Here is a 15,101-nt window from a genome sequence, read left to right on the forward strand (position 1 = left end):
ACCCCATCAGAACCCTAAATATACGTTTGTTTTACTCCAACAAAGTACATGTAAACAAACGCTGTATAACCTCAAAACATAGTTCAAACTATAATGTTGATACCATGGATTGCCAGTCCTTGTATCCATAGATCTGTCTATTAATTTGAGAGCTGTTACATTTCTCCAGTCCCATCCCTCAGATTTTACCGAAACAGTGGCGGGGTAATTTGAACGCGTTGTTGTTTCAAGTGCAGATTGCCCCTTTAACACGTTCACAAATTGGAACACGAGTGTGTGATTGGTTTATTCTCAGTGCTACGTAGCCATTCGATCTATCATCATACACTGTGCCATGCAAAACAAACGGGAAGTTGGAAGAAGTGGGAAAGGGACAAGTTTTATGAAATTTCTCGCTCTGTGAATATATTTGAGTGCCCGAAAATATTATTTTTGGGAAATCCATTCAGCTACCTAGCTAGTTAGTTAACTCGGATAGGGTAAGTAGATATCATTCTCGCTAGCTGATTTACCAGCAGAACTAGCTTGCTATAGGCCGAAAGCTATGTTTTGTTAGCTAGCCACATCAAATAATAAACCAACAGAGTGACCCGTTCATAATATACCGTTGTGAATTGGTCATTGCAATGTGTATGTATATGTGTGGCTAGCTTCCTAGTTACTACGTATTTGCGTGTGTGAAGCAGGGTGAGGTGTGGTTCAAACTTATGTAGTTTACGAACAGTAAGACCGATAGCTTTCGTGTACGAGCTAGCTTTGCGAACTAGCTAAATGATTCAATATACTGTGTGTAGTTGGCTAGCTATAGTAAACTAGCTAGCAGCTAACAGTATACGTCATGCCACCTAATCTAAATAAAGCTAGTTATCTAGCTGTAATTGGCTGGCTATCTAGCGTGAACTAGCTAGCTAGCTAACCAATTTGTCTAAAACAAGATTGGACCAATGGGTGGGACTGAGAAAGCTAATCATTATTTTTCGACGGACACTGTGGTTGTTGATAGCAAGTTTGAGCCGCCATCCTAACTGACTAGCTAGCTAGTCAACACTGGTTATTAGTGGGCAAGACTGACGTAACACGAGTTCGAACCACATGTCTTCACTGCAATTATTTTTGGCTAGACATGGGCTTGTTATGTTTACTTGTTGGGTCAGTTAAGAAATAATTGTAATATAGTCTTTGTAAACAAGTCTAACGTTACTAGCTAATAGCCAAGTGAAAGTCGTCGTCACATTTCCAAAGATTGTCTAGTTTTAAGTAGCTACATCCTGTGATACAATGATGATCAGAGACAAAGCTAATTGAATAATTTATATCCAATTAAACGTCAAAGTTGATAATTATGTATTATTTTGTATTTGTTTTCCCCACACTACTTTATTCACTGTTGATCTGTTGACAATTTAAGTAATGTGACATCTCATTTTGGCAGTTCTAGGAGTGACCATTCAAGCAGTACTTCTGCATCCAGAGCAAGAGACTGGGGTGTAAGGACATGGCAAGTAGGGGTGGTGCAACACGACCCAATGGGTCGAACACAGGCAACAAGATCTCCCAGTTCAAATTAGTACTCTTAGGGGAGTCCGCTGTGGGAAAGTCCAGTCTGGTACTTCGTTTTGTCAAGGGCCAGTTTCATGAATTCCAAGAGAGCACAATTGGAGGTAGGCTGATCTGACATCTTCTATTCATGTGTTAGTGGAATGGACATAACCCAACACCACTGTATTTTTGTCCTGTGGTGATTCTCACAACATTCTGTAGGTTATGCAATCTCCCATGATATATATTAGTCCATTGTTGGAAACTGGACAGCCAGCTGTTTTTCTTATAGCCTACTGCAAACAAAATTCTAAATGCTGCACTGACTGTTATTCCCCTCTCAGCTGCCTTCCTGACTCAGACAGTATGTTTGGATGACACAACAGTCAAGTTTGAGATCTGGGACACAGCTGGTCAGGAGCGCTACCACAGCCTAGCACCCATGTACTACAGAGGTGCCCAGGCTGCCATCGTGGTCTACGACATAACTAACAAAGTGAGTCAGCAGCCGGGTTTATGCACTCTGTCACACATTATAAGAGACTTATAAATTAGGTACAGTGCATTTGGAAAGTATTCAGACCCTTTCCCTCAATCTACACACAATGTCCCATAATGACAAAGTGAAAACAGGGTTTTAGAGATTAACATGTATTAAAAATTAAAAAACAGATACCATAATGACAAAGTGATTAAAAACAGAAATACCATATTTACATACATTTGAAGTCGGGGGTTTACATACACCTTAGCCAACTACATTTAAACTCAGTTTTTCACAATTCCTGACATTTAATCCTAGTAACAATTCCCTGTCTTACGTCAGTTAGGATCACCACTTTATTTTAAGAATGTGAAATGTTAGAATAATAGTAGAGATTTATTACAACTTTTATTTCTTTCATCACATTCCCAGTGGGTCAGAAGTTTACATACACTCAAGTAGTATTTGGTAGCATTGCCTTTAAATTGTTTAACTTGGGTCAAATGTTTCGGGTAGCCTTCCATAAGGTTCTCACAATAGTTTGGGTGAATTTTGGCTCATTCCTCCTGACATAGATGGTGTAACTGAGTCTGGTTTGTAGGACTCCTAGCTCACACACGCTTTTTCAGTTCTGCCCACACATTTTCTATCGGATTGAGGTCAGGGCTTTGTGATGGCCACTCCAATACCTTGACTTTGTTGTCCTTAGGCCATTTTGCCACAACTTTGGAAGTATGCTTGGGGTCATTGTCCATTTGGAAGACCCATTTGCGACCAAGCTTTAACTTCCTGACTGATGTCTTGAGATGTTGTTTCAATATATCCCCATATTTTTCCTCCCTCATGATGCCATCTATTTTGTGAATTGCACCAGTCCCTCCTGCAGCAAAGCACCCCCACAACATGATGCTGCCACCCCCGTGCTTCACGGTTGGGATGGTGTTGTTCGACTTGCAAGCCTCCCCCTTTTTCCTCCAAACATAATGATGGTCATTATGGCCAAACAGTTCTATTTTTGTTTCATCAGAGGAGAGGAAATCTATCCCAAAAGTACAATCTTTGTCCCCATGTGCAGTTGCAAACCTTAGTCTTGCTTTTTTATGGCTGTTTTGGAGCAGTGGCTTCTTCCTTGCTGAGCGTCCTTTCAGGTTATGTCGAAGATTATGCCCTATATAATAGGCCTAGTTGAGCATCTGAAGAAAAGATTGAGAAAAAGGCTAGCCTCGTTTTGCTGACATGTTTTCAAGCACATTTTCTGGAATTTTCCAAGCTATTTAAAGGCAGTCAACTTAGTGTATGTAAACTTCTGACCCACTGGATTTGGGATACAGTGAATTATTAGTGAAATAATCTCTGTAAACAATTGTTGGAAAAATTACTTGTCATGCACAAAGTAGATGTTTTAACCGACTTGCCAAAACTATAGTTTGTTAACAAGAAATTTGTGGAGTGGTTGAAAAACAAGTTTTAATGACTTCAACCTAATTATGTAAACTTCCGACTTCAACTGCAAGTATTCAGACCCTTTGCAATGACTCGAAATTGAGCTCCAATGCATCCTGTTTCCATTGATCATCGTTGAGATGTTTCTACAACTTGATTGGAGTCCACCTGTGGTAAATTAAATTGATTGAACATGATTCGGAAAGGCGCACACCTGTCTGTAAAAGGTCCCACAGTTGACAGTGCATGTCAGAGAAAAAACCAAGCCATGAGGTCGAATGAATTGTCCATAGATATCCGAGACAGGATTGTGTCGAGGCACAGTTTTGGTCGAAAGGTACCAAAACACTTCTGTAGCATTGAAGGTGGCCTCATCAGTGGCCTCATCATTTTTAAATGGAAGAAGTTTGGAACCACCAAGACTCTTCCTAGAGCTGGCCGCCCGTCCAAACTGAGGAATCGGGGCAGAAGGGCCTAGGCCAGGGAGGTGACCAAGAACCTGATTGTCACTCTGTCAGAGCCTGAGTTCCTTTGTGGAGATGGGAGAACCTCCCAGAAGGACTACTATCTCTGCAGCACACCACCAATTAGGCCTTGATGGTGGAGTGGCCAGATGGAAGCCCCTCTTCAGTAAACGGCACATGACAGCTCGCTAAAGGAATATCCGACCATGACAAACAAGATTCTCTGGTCTGATGAAAACAAGATTAAACTCTTTGGCCTGAAGGCCAAGTGTCACATCTTGAGGAAACCTGGCACTATCCCTATGGTTGTGGCAGCATCATGCTGTGGGGATGGGAGACTAGTCAGGATCGATGGAAATATGAACAGAGAAAAGTACAGTGAGATCATTGATGAAAACCTGCTCCAGGGGGCTCAGGAACTCAGACTGGGGTGAAGGTTCACCTTCCAACAGGACAATGATCCTAAGCACACATCCAAGACAACACAGGAGTGGCTTTGGGACAAGTCTCTGGATGTCCTTGAGTGGCCCATTCAGAGCCCGGACTTGAACTCGATTGAACTTCTCTGGAGAGACCTGAAAATAGCTCCCCATCAAACTTGACAGGGTTCAAGTCAAGTGTGCCAAGCTTGTAGCGTCATACCCAAGAACACTTGAGGCTGTAATCTTTGCCAATGGTGCTTCAACAAAGTACAGAGTAAAGGATCTGAATACTTATGTAAATGTGATTTTTTGTTTAATAATACATTTGCAAAAATTTCTATGCCTGTTTTTGCTTTGTCATTATGGGGTATTGTGTGTAGATTTTATGAGGGGGAACAAACAATTGAATCCATATTAGTATAAGGCTGTAACGTAACAATATGTGGAAACAGTCAAGGTCCGAATAAACTGTATAGCATTAGGTACAGCTGAAGACATTTTGTGAAAATTTAGCAGGAGTTTGAAGATTATGCCCTATATAATAGGCCTAGTTGAGAATCTGAAGAAAAGATTGAGAAAAAGGCTAGCCTCGTTTTGCTGACATGTTTTCAAGCACTTTTCTGTAGTTCTTAGATTTGACAAGTCTAAAATATCCATATTAATTTAATTTGGTCCTAACAAACCTGTCACATCTAGGGTACTTTTGTTTTACAACTTAATTGGGGGGCTGTCAATGTTTTGACCCCTAGTTGCACCACACTTTCCCAAACCATCTTTCTGTTCAATGTGTAAATGTATATGTTATGTTGTAAATGTTTCTGATACCCTGTGCCGCTATTTTGGCCAGGTCTCTTGTAAAAGAGATTAACAAACCTGGTTAAAAAAATAAAAGAGCAACTCCAATGAGAAATTATATTTTGATCCCCATGTCTGATTTTGCTCTATTTGCTGAGACGTTTGCTGGGAAGTTGTTAGAACATTGTATTTCATGGAAATAAGATGTCAAAAGAGCTTGGTTTTCGAACTCAAAAGTTTTGTACACAAATCTTAAGCCAATGTTTGGAGCAGAGCATGACTTCAACTCAGCAATATGATACATCTCGTTGACGAACTCCCCATACATGTAAGCTGGGGAACATTATATCTAATTGTCATATTTTATAGAAGTTCTCCTTTAACGAGACCATGTCTTGGATATCCTGCAAAGTCAATCGCATAACCAGGGAATGAAGGGAGTGGTTGTGTTGTCATTCTTCCGCAAGGACCTTGTTATTTTCTGACTTAATCTCTCGTCCTCTGATGTTTGCCAGGAGTCCTTTGCACGAGCAAAGAACTGGGTTAAGGAGCTTCAGAGACAAGCCAGTCCAAATATTGTAATAGCGTTGGCTGGGAACAAAGCTGACCTTGCAAACAAACGAGCATTGGATTTTCAGGTTTGTGCCAGTGAATTTGCTATTGAACATTACACTGTGCTAGTTTTATTCTCATTGGAGTCATCATACAATTTGACCTATAAGGCAGTTAAGCACAACATTTGTTGCATATTGACTGATTTTGGTGTTTTTCTTCCAGGATGCCCAGTCATACGCAGAGGATAACAGTTTACTGTTCATGGAAACATCAGCAAAGACCTCTATGAACGTTAATGAGATGTTCATGGCTATTGGTAAGTGTTTTATGTTCCATGTTCATTACACTTAGTTTGAAAATGTTAAAGATTCTATCAATCTGATAATAGATACGGATGTCATAAATTTTTTCCCTATTGCTTCACAGCAAAGAAATTACCCAAGAACGAGCCTCAAGCTGCCGGAGCGAACAGTGGACGGAACCGGGGAGTGGATCTTACGGAGACAGCTCAGCCAGCCAGCCGTTCCTGCTGCAGTACCTAAACCTGGCCCACTCTTCCTAACTCTGAATCACATCTGGACATGGTGTTCCCCTTCCTGACATCAGACCTTCCACCTCTCGTCCTTTCTCCTGGGAATAGCTGAAGACTGTATAGCTGCATTTCTAATACTTTGTTTGGTTTTACTTTTCATTTTAAAGTGTATAATATATGCATGTATCACTACAAGGCCTAAAACATTTTTTTATTTTATTTTTTTACTTCAGTTGGAAGACTAGCCCCTACGAGAGAGAGTAAGCAGTGTGTGTGTGACTGATTCCCTGAAGAGAATGTGTAACCTAGGTCATAGGGTTATTGGACTGGGGGTAAAAGTGAGTTGAGTGTCCTTCCAACCAGAACAAATCAAATTCCCCCATTGTGAAATGCCTGGAGGCTATGACAGTTTGTACTGGGTATAATACCATTATTGAAGCAGTGTCAGGTAAGGACTATCAAATCAAGCATTCCCCCTTGCACCTGCTGCCGAGACGAAGACATCTCCGTCTGCAGAGAAGTTTGGCAAGAACATCCAACGCCATTACACCACTGGCCCACTGCAACCGGTTGAATAGGATAAAAGGGTGGTTTTGTGATTGGATGGCTGGTGACTCTGCAAGTTTGTCACATCTATGATGACTGCCTTGTGCATCATGGGAAGTCCTTCTTCAAACCACAATATTCTCTGGTTGATACATTGATTTAAGGAAGAACACTGAGACAGTTGGACATGCTCAGACAAGTTTTGTAAAATGTCTAGTCCTTTGTTTCCCCAAACTGTTATTGTTCAGTTATCAACTTGTCAGAATTAGCGGTGTTTAAAAGTAGGCCTCAAACCATGCACCAACATAAGTCTTGACTATTACCTATCATCAGTCTGTGGAATATTACTCTGTTATATAGGGTGTTGCAATGTTGTCTTCTACCAATACAGCTTGGAGGGCATAAGCTTGTCAGGAAAGTATCTAGAGATTCCGAACAATTTTACAGTACACCAATGTAGGTCTAGGTCTGCTATGGGTTTGTTACCTTGTCACAAACAAACTGGTTAAATGCTAATCAATGGTGTTCTTTTTAAATATGTAGTGTTATTAACAATTCAATTGTATCTCCTGTGTCTTGTTACTTTTCTCAATGGTCTGTTCATATTTGAGAGGACTATTGCATTGCACAATTGTTGGTTATAATTTTAAATAATGACTGGCCATTACAATTTATAAAACTGATGCACTGTGTCGGACTTGTTAACCTATTGCCTCAAACAACCGGAAGTGGTACTAACTGACTGGTAGTCTTTCTGAAGCCAGGTGGATTTAACAATGTCAAACATGACTAGTGAAGGATCAGTTTGAGTGTCAGGGTACAAGTCAATAAATTAGATATATTGTATGCCTTTATGTTTTTGATATCACAAGAAATGCCAGAGCTATTCATTCTCTGCAAAACTTGAAAAATTGGTCTGAAGTTATAATTACGTGGTATTTGTTTGGTTTGTCAACTCCTTTGAGAGTGTATTCTCTGAGCACATCCAACCCCTGAATAAGTATGACCATGACTGAAATGTTTTCCTTTGAACCTGAGACCAACACTGTGTCCACTAGCTCTCTACAAATGTCAGCTGCAAGGCACTCGTAGTTCAAGGTGAGATTCTTCAGACTGTCAGCCATAGTTTCCTTCACATTGACCTCACTCCTGCTGCAGGACTGAGGATTGATGTCTCTGTTTCCGCTGCATTTGCATATCTCTAGCTACCTCCCATAGTCTCTGGCATGTCCAACTCTGGTGGGTTGTCCTCATCCTTGACACTGGAAGGTTCTTCAGTATCAAAAGTAGATGACCCTGGTCTTGACTGAATCTGAAATGGACAAATCCTCAACAGTTTGCATGAGGCACAGGGTCTTCAATATTAATTTCTGTTGAGTCAACTCAATGACAGCTCTCTCAGCCACTGCATGATCATCCAATACTTCCCAGAGGCCACTGGACGCTAGGACCAGCAGCTGGTAGGATGGGTCTGTGGGCAGCGACACAGAGTAAGGCACAGGGATGACTGACTTCAGCTTGCGATCGCCATAATGACTAAGCACTCGGGTGGCCTTGGTCAGCCCCTCCACCAGACCGTGCTGTTTGTTGATGCTGATTGTCCCTCCGGACCAGAGGATGTGTTTACGCTCCTTAGGGATCAAATTTATTTATAAAGCCCTTCTTACATCAGCTGATATCTCAAAGTGCTGTACAATTGGCCTAGCGTTGTCCGGGTTAGGGAGGGCTTGGCCGGTAGGGATGTCCTTGTCTCATCGCGCACCAGCGACTCCTGTGGCGGGCCGGGCTCGGTGCGCGCTAACCAAGGTTGCACGGTGTTTCCTCCGACACATTGGTGCGGCTGGCTTCCGGGTTGGATGCGCGCTGTGTTAAGAAGCAGTGCGGCTTGGTTGGGTTGTGTATCGGAGGACGCATGACTTTCAACCTTCGTCTCTCCCGAGCCCGTACAGGAGTTGTAGCGATGAGACAAGATAGTAGCTACTAAAACAATTGGATACCACGAAATTGGGGAGAAAAAGGGGTAAAATTCAACAACAAAAAAAATTACAGCTGTGTGTCACCCACATAGCAGTGAAAGTTAACATTATGTTTCCCGGATGACATCACCAAGAGGTAAAATATATAGTGAAAACAATAGTGGTCCTAAAACGGAACCTTGAGGAACACCGAAATTTACAGTTGATTTGTCAGAGGACAAGCCATTCACAGAGACAAACTGATATCTTTCCGACAGATAAGATCTAAACCAGGCCAGAACTTGTCCGTGTAGACCAATTTGGGTTTCCAATCTCTCCAAAAGAATGTGGTGATCGATGGTATCAAAAGCAGCACTAAGGTCTAGGAGCACGAGGACAGATGCAGAGCCTTGGTCTGATGCCATTAAAAGGTAATTTACCACCTTCACAAGTGCAGTCTCAGTGCTATGATGGGGTCTAAAACCAGACTGAAGCTTTTTGTATACATTGTTTGTCTTCAGGAAGGCAGTGAGTTGCTGTGCAAAAGCTTTTTCAAAAATAATTGAGAGGAATGGGAGATTCGATATAGGCCGATAGTTTTTTATATTTTCTGGGTCTTTTTCAAGAGAGGCTTTATTACTGCCACTTTTAGTGAGTTTGGTACACATCCGGTGGATAGAGAACCTTTTATTATGTTCAACATAGGAGGGCCAAGCACAGGAAGCAGCTCTTTCAGTAGTTTAGTTGGAATAGGGTCCAGTATGCAGCTTGAAGGTTTAGAGGCCATGATTATTTCCATCATTGTGTCAAGAGATATAGTACTAAAACACTTGAGTGTCTCCCTTGATCCTAGGTCCTGGCAGAGTTGTGCAGACTCGGGACAACTGAGCTTTGGAGGAATACGCAGATTTAAAGAGGAGTCCGTAATTTGCTTTTTAATGATAATGATCTTTTCCTCAAAGAAGTTCATTAATTTATTACTGGGTTGGAGGTGCTTTGGTCAGACGGAAGCCACTGCCTTGTTTGTACAGCACCGCATGGACTTTACCTGTGAAAACGGAATCAACAAGTGACGTTAATTGGAAATGTATAGTATTCAATGAATAAGACCTGTTCTTTATCATATTTGCAGTGTATTATCAGTATGCTAGTAAAATACTGACCACTGTCAGCAATGAGAATTCTTCCACCCTGTAACTCCTGTGAGGGGGTTGGTATATTACTCTCCTGTCCTGTACCCTGCTCCTTCTCGTCTGAGGAGGGCAGCCCACTGTCGATAAGGCAGAGTAGCGCTGTGCAGCCACTCCAGCGGATCTTGGAGGTCTCGTCCTTGCCAAGCCCCAGGACCCAGTCCATCTTCCAGAAGGCTGTGGTGAAGGCTAGGTTCACCTGTTCCACATTGGTCAGATTCTCCAGCTGCTTAGTGCCTAGGCCTAGTGCAATGTTCTGGGCTTGGCCTGCGTATGGTCTGTTGTAGTATTCCTGGAACAGGGCCTCAAAGCGTGACAGTAGCTTCACCTGGTCCTTCGCCAAGGAGAGCAAGGGGTCCTGTTTGGAGAGTTGCTCCAGGACTAAAACAAGCATCTCCCTGGCTGCCGTAACTGCAGAAATTTGTCCGTGGAACCCGTCAAAGACCCTGAAAAAGCTGGTCCCCTCTTTGCCTCCATACCCCTCATGGAAAACGGTCACATCCTCCATGTTGTTTTCCATGTGGAGTTTTTCCTCCTCACACGCTGCCACAGCACGGATGAACGGGTTGCTCCCTTTGTGCTTGGTGATGCTGTATTCTGTCATGCGCTGACAAAGTCCACACACTGGACCCTGACGCTGAAGCTGCTCTTACCTTTCTCCAGATTGGAAGATGGGATGCCATGTATATTGCTCCCACTGTGGTGGAGGGCATGGTGTTGGGAAGGATAGGGGCTTTCCTGTGTCAGGACTGGAGTCAAAGGATTCCTCAGGGAGCTCATCTATGGGAATATTGGAGTGAGAATTATTCAAAGAATGGGAATACAAACACAAACAAATCAGGGCTGAAATGTGTCGCCCTTTCATTTTCCATTTCACAAGTTCCATTATATTAGTAACAAAGAATTACTTATTTATCAAACTAGCCTAGTGAATATTTCCAAATGTAATGTGAAGAGGTGTACCATGAGTCCATTTATGCTCACCTCAAGTAATGGCAGTACTTTAGATTGGGTTCAGCTGTTTACTGGCCTTTCCATGGAAACAGTTTCCTTGGCAACTAAAGGCACTATGACAAAATTTTGCAGCTTGTGCAAGAGCCTTCCAAATAAGTTTTTTTTTTTTGGGGGGGGATAAAATGAAGAAAGTTGTTTGGTAGGCTTTTGGTCATTATGGACATTTAGAGTAAAGTAGTAGTTTTATTAATAGTGTTGAGGGGAAGGGGACAACAACAAAACAACAAAAATATAGGCTTGTCAATTTACTTAAAGTACTTAAAGAGCTGGCTTTGTGCACCTGTATGCCCCTCTTTTATCCAACAGATGGCAGCAGTAGTACACTATCTCAAAGGGGACCATAAACCAATAAGAGTCAGTGTGAGCCAGCCTACCTTATAGGCTACTCTTGAAATGTTGACCAAATCTATAATTTCATACTTGGAGTTTAATGAAATAATCGTTAAACAATTAGAATGAGAATTTCACATCCATACCATCACTAAAGGCACCTCAAACACACTACATGACCAAAAGCATGTGGACACCTGCTCGTTGAACATCTGAATCCAAAATTATGGGCATTAATATAGATTTGGTCCCGTCTTAGGGGCTATCTTCCACTCTTCTGGGAAGCATTTCCACTAGATTGTGGAACATTGCGGTGGGGACTTGCTTCTATTCAGCCACAAGAGCATTAGTGTCTGGCACTGATGTTGGGAAATTAGGCCTGGTTAACATTCGGCGTTCCAATTCATCCCAAAGGTGTTAGATGGGGTTGAGGTCAGGGCTCTGTGCAGGCCAGTCAAGTTCTTCCACACTGATCTCGACAAACCATTTCTGTTCAGACCTCGCTTTGTGCACAGGGGGCAATGTCATGCTGAAACATGAAAGGGCCTTCCCCAAACTGTTGCCACAAAGTTGGAAGCACAGAATCATCTAGAGTGTCATTGTATGCTGTAATGTTAAGATTTTTCTTCACTGGAACTAAGGCCTAGCCCAAACAATGAAAAACAACCCCAGACCATTATTCCTCCTCCACCAAACTTGACAGTTGACACTATGCATTGGGGCAGGTAGAGTTCTCCTAGGATCCGCCAAACTCAGATTTGTCTGTCGGACTGACAGATTGGGAAGCGTGATTCATCACTCCAGAGAATGCGTTTCCACTGCTACATAGTCCAATGGCGGCGAGCGTTACACCACTCCAGCCGTCGCTTGGCATTGCGCATGGTGATCTTAGGTTTTTGTGGGCGTGCTCGGCCATAGAAAGCCATTTCAGGAAGCTCCCGACGAGCAGTTCTTGTGCTGACGTTGCTTCCAGAGGCAGTTTGGAACTCGGTGGTCCGCCTGAGAACGGACGTTTTTTACACGCTGCACGCTTCAGCACTTGGCGGTCCCGTTCTGTGAGCTTGTGTGGCCAACCACTTCACGGTTGAGCCGTTGTTGCTCCTAGACGTTTCCACTTCACAATAACAGCACTTACAATTGACCGGGGCACCTCTAGCAGGGCAGAAATGTTACGAATTGACTTGGAAAGGTGGCATCCTATGACGGTGCCATGTTGAAAGTCACTTCAGGAAGGCCATTATACTAACAATGTTTGTCTATGCAGATTGCATGGCTGTGTGCTTGATTATTAAACACCTGTCAGCAACAGGTGTGGCTGAAATAGCCGAATCCACTAATTTGAAGTGATGTCCACATACTTTTGTAATTATAGTGTACCTTACAGAACATTTGTGAAAATGTTGCTATAACACACTGCTGCAATGTACAGACATTACTACATGACACACACTCGATAGATCATTAGGGAAGCAGTGGGATGCAAGAATGTGTTCACTTCCTTCTTACCTTTAGGGGCTCCTGAGTGGCGCAGCGGTCTAAGGCACTGCATCTCAGTGCTAAAGGTGTCACTACAGACCCTGGTTTGATACCAGGCTGTATCACAACCGGCTGTTATTGGGAGTCCCATAGGGCAGTGCACAATTGGCCGGGGTAGTCCATCATTGTAAATAACAATTTGTTCTTAACTGACATGCCTAGTTAAATAAAAAATTAAAAAACTGCAGTTGACATGAAACACAAGGTGACACTTCCTGAAAGTCACAGCTGCTACCTGGCGTGATCTCCTTAGTTGGCGGCATGCATCACCTGTCCTAGATGTCATCACCATAGCCCTGAGATGTCAACTCCCTGACAGTTCTATTACCATGGTAACTATCCTGGCCCTGCATACATTAGTGCTACATTTCTATGTCAGCGTTCAGGTGATGCGAATTTGACAGCAACACTGGAACTAACACAAATACCCAACGATCAGAATCAGGCAGTTGCCTGCAGAGATATGTCATCTATAGTAAGTTGTTTTTAAAAAATGACTAAGCAAAATGTGTCATTGGTAAACAGTTTACATTATCTCCATCTCCACTTTTAATAATAGCTTGAATATTTCCTGTCCACTAAATCTTAATAGGCACTTGACATTGATAGAGAACACTGAACACACACACACACACACAAACAAACACACACACACACACACACACACACACACACACACACACACACACACACACACACACACGCACTTTAATTTTCTTAAGCACTCTATAAAGTGCATAACCTTGCCTTCTATATCATACCCAGCTTGGTTCTCTGGACATTTGGTTCTTTGGAAGTTGTGGGAACGTACATTTTTGGTTTCCCATTGGTTCTGGGAATTAAGGCATACGTTTTCTGGCCGGTAAAACTAAACGTTTTTTAAACATTCTGAGAACAGAAGTGGGCAGCATACCACCCTGCATCCCACTGCTGGCTTGCCTCAGAAACTAACTAGGGTTGACCATGGTCGGTCCCTAGATTGGAGACCAGATGCTGCTGGAAGTGGTGTTGGAGGGCCAGTAGGAGGCACTCTTTCCTCTGGTCTGAAAAAAAGCAAATATCCCAGGGCAGTGATTGAGGATTGCCTTGTATAGGTTGATGTCTTTCGGATGGGACGTTGTGGTCACTAAAGCTCCCATTGCATTTATCATAAGAGTAGGGGTGTTAATCCAAGTGTCCTGGCTAAATTCAAAATCATAGACATGTAATTATCCCCAGCTTCCAATTGGCTCATTCATCCTCTCCTCTGTAACTATTCCCCAGGTTGTTGCTCTACATGAGAATTTGTTCTCAGTCAATGTAATGGTTCAAATAAAACTGTTTACCCATAAAAGGTTTTACATTTTTGTCTATTCAAAAAGACCCCATTTCAAAGGAAACACGTACTCATTAAGATCAGGTGTGGCCAATTAGTGGGCACAACTGAACACACTTAACAAGACAGAGGATAGAGAGAGTTTTGTTGACCCAGAGAACGGAATGTATATTCTTAATACATTCTTTGAACATTACTTGTGTTTTTTATGGAAAGTTTTCTTAATGTTCTGAGAACATGACTTCAAATAGAACCACGAGGAAACCTGCAGAAAACTTTATGCTGAAGTACTGAAATTCCCACAGAAGAACGTTGTTTCTTAACGTTCTCAGAACAATTTGAGTACATTATTTTGAAATGTTATGCTGAAGTACTGAAATTCCCTCCTAAGAAGCATATGGTTCTCAGAATATTTCGCTCTAGCTAGGTATCCTGCACCTTTCCTAGAATGTTGTATGCAAAATAATCATAAGACAACCACGCTCTCACCAAGCTCAAAGAAACATATGGTTCTCAGAACGTTATGTGCTAGCTGGGTAGTTACTGCATAACCCAGTGCCCTTTTATAGGTAGGCTACTCCTCCCATATTGCCTCAGCTGTATTAATATGTTCTATTGGAACACTTATTTGGTTCCTAGAGGAGACACGGAGCAGTATAAGCATTTATAACATCATACTGGCTGATATATCGGCCAGTCACTGACATGGAACCCTTTTACTAGTTCTCTGTCCTTGTAATTTACAGCACCTCTCAGATCCGTTCAGTCGGGTCCAACACGTCCTCTGTGTGTTTATGTGCAGCAGGTTATTCATTAAGGTCACAGTCTCCGTCTCACTTGAGTGACATCTGTTTGAGCCAATAATGAATGACTCAATAATTGATGTGGCCAAGGAGAGCAAGGCAAGGGCGGGTCATATAACTGAATATACTAATTTAGTATGAGGGGTCAGCCAGTAGTAATCTGAGCTAACAGAGTAAG

General features: G+C 42.4%; 2 protein-coding genes across 2 annotated transcripts; one reads left to right on the forward strand and one right to left on the reverse strand.

Annotated features, from left to right (window-relative positions):
- The first annotated feature begins 253 nt into the window (after positions 1 to 253).
- On the forward strand, positions 254 to 7,626 carry LOC109909003 (ras-related protein Rab-5A). Its single transcript, XM_020507850.2, has 6 exons — positions 254 to 479; positions 1,433 to 1,661; positions 1,884 to 2,035; positions 5,663 to 5,785; positions 5,925 to 6,018; positions 6,129 to 7,626. The coding sequence occupies exons 2-6, from the start codon at positions 1,496 to 1,498 to the stop codon at positions 6,242 to 6,244; spliced, it is 651 nt and encodes a 216-aa protein (XP_020363439.2). The 5' UTR covers positions 254 to 479; positions 1,433 to 1,495; the 3' UTR covers positions 6,245 to 7,626.
- Positions 6,679 to 10,680, reverse strand: LOC116356356 (protein phosphatase 2C-like domain-containing protein 1). Its single transcript, XM_031801951.1, has 5 exons — positions 9,899 to 10,680; positions 9,731 to 9,783; positions 8,076 to 8,411; positions 7,713 to 7,940; positions 6,679 to 6,744 (listed from the first exon to the last, which is right to left on the reverse strand). The coding sequence occupies exons 1-5, from the start codon at positions 10,527 to 10,529 to the stop codon at positions 6,679 to 6,681; spliced, it is 1,314 nt and encodes a 437-aa protein (XP_031657811.1). The 5' UTR covers positions 10,530 to 10,680.
- Positions 10,681 to 15,101: the final 4,421 nt, after the last annotated feature.

Source organism: Oncorhynchus kisutch, linkage group LG2 (genome assembly GCF_002021735.2).
Source record: "Oncorhynchus kisutch isolate 150728-3 linkage group LG2, Okis_V2, whole genome shotgun sequence".
NCBI classification, from domain to species: domain Eukaryota; kingdom Metazoa; phylum Chordata; class Actinopteri; order Salmoniformes; family Salmonidae; genus Oncorhynchus; species Oncorhynchus kisutch.

Bases quoted from the DNA above. Each gene is read 5' to 3' on its own strand.
- LOC109909003 (XM_020507850.2), top strand. From the start codon at position 1,496: ATGGCAAGTAGGGGTGGTGCAACACGACCCAATGGGTCGAACACAGGC. The intron at 1,662-1,883 runs GTAGGCTGATCT...TTCCCCTCTCAG, and splicing joins CCAAGAGAGCACAATTGGAG to CTGCCTTCCTGACTCAGACA. The intron at 5,786-5,924 runs GTTTGTGCCAGT...TTTTTCTTCCAG, and splicing joins AACGAGCATTGGATTTTCAG to GATGCCCAGTCATACGCAGA.
- LOC116356356 (XM_031801951.1), bottom strand. From the start codon at position 10,529: ATGACAGAATACAGCATCACCAAGCACAAAGGGAGCAACCCGTTCATC. The intron at 8,412-9,730 runs GCACCTCCAACC...TTGATCCCTAAG, and splicing joins GTGGCTTCCGTCTGACCAAA to GAGCGTAAACACATCCTCTG. The intron at 7,941-8,075 runs GTCATCTACTTT...ATCAATCCTCAG, and splicing joins CAGATTCAGTCAAGACCAGG to TCCTGCAGCAGGAGTGAGGT.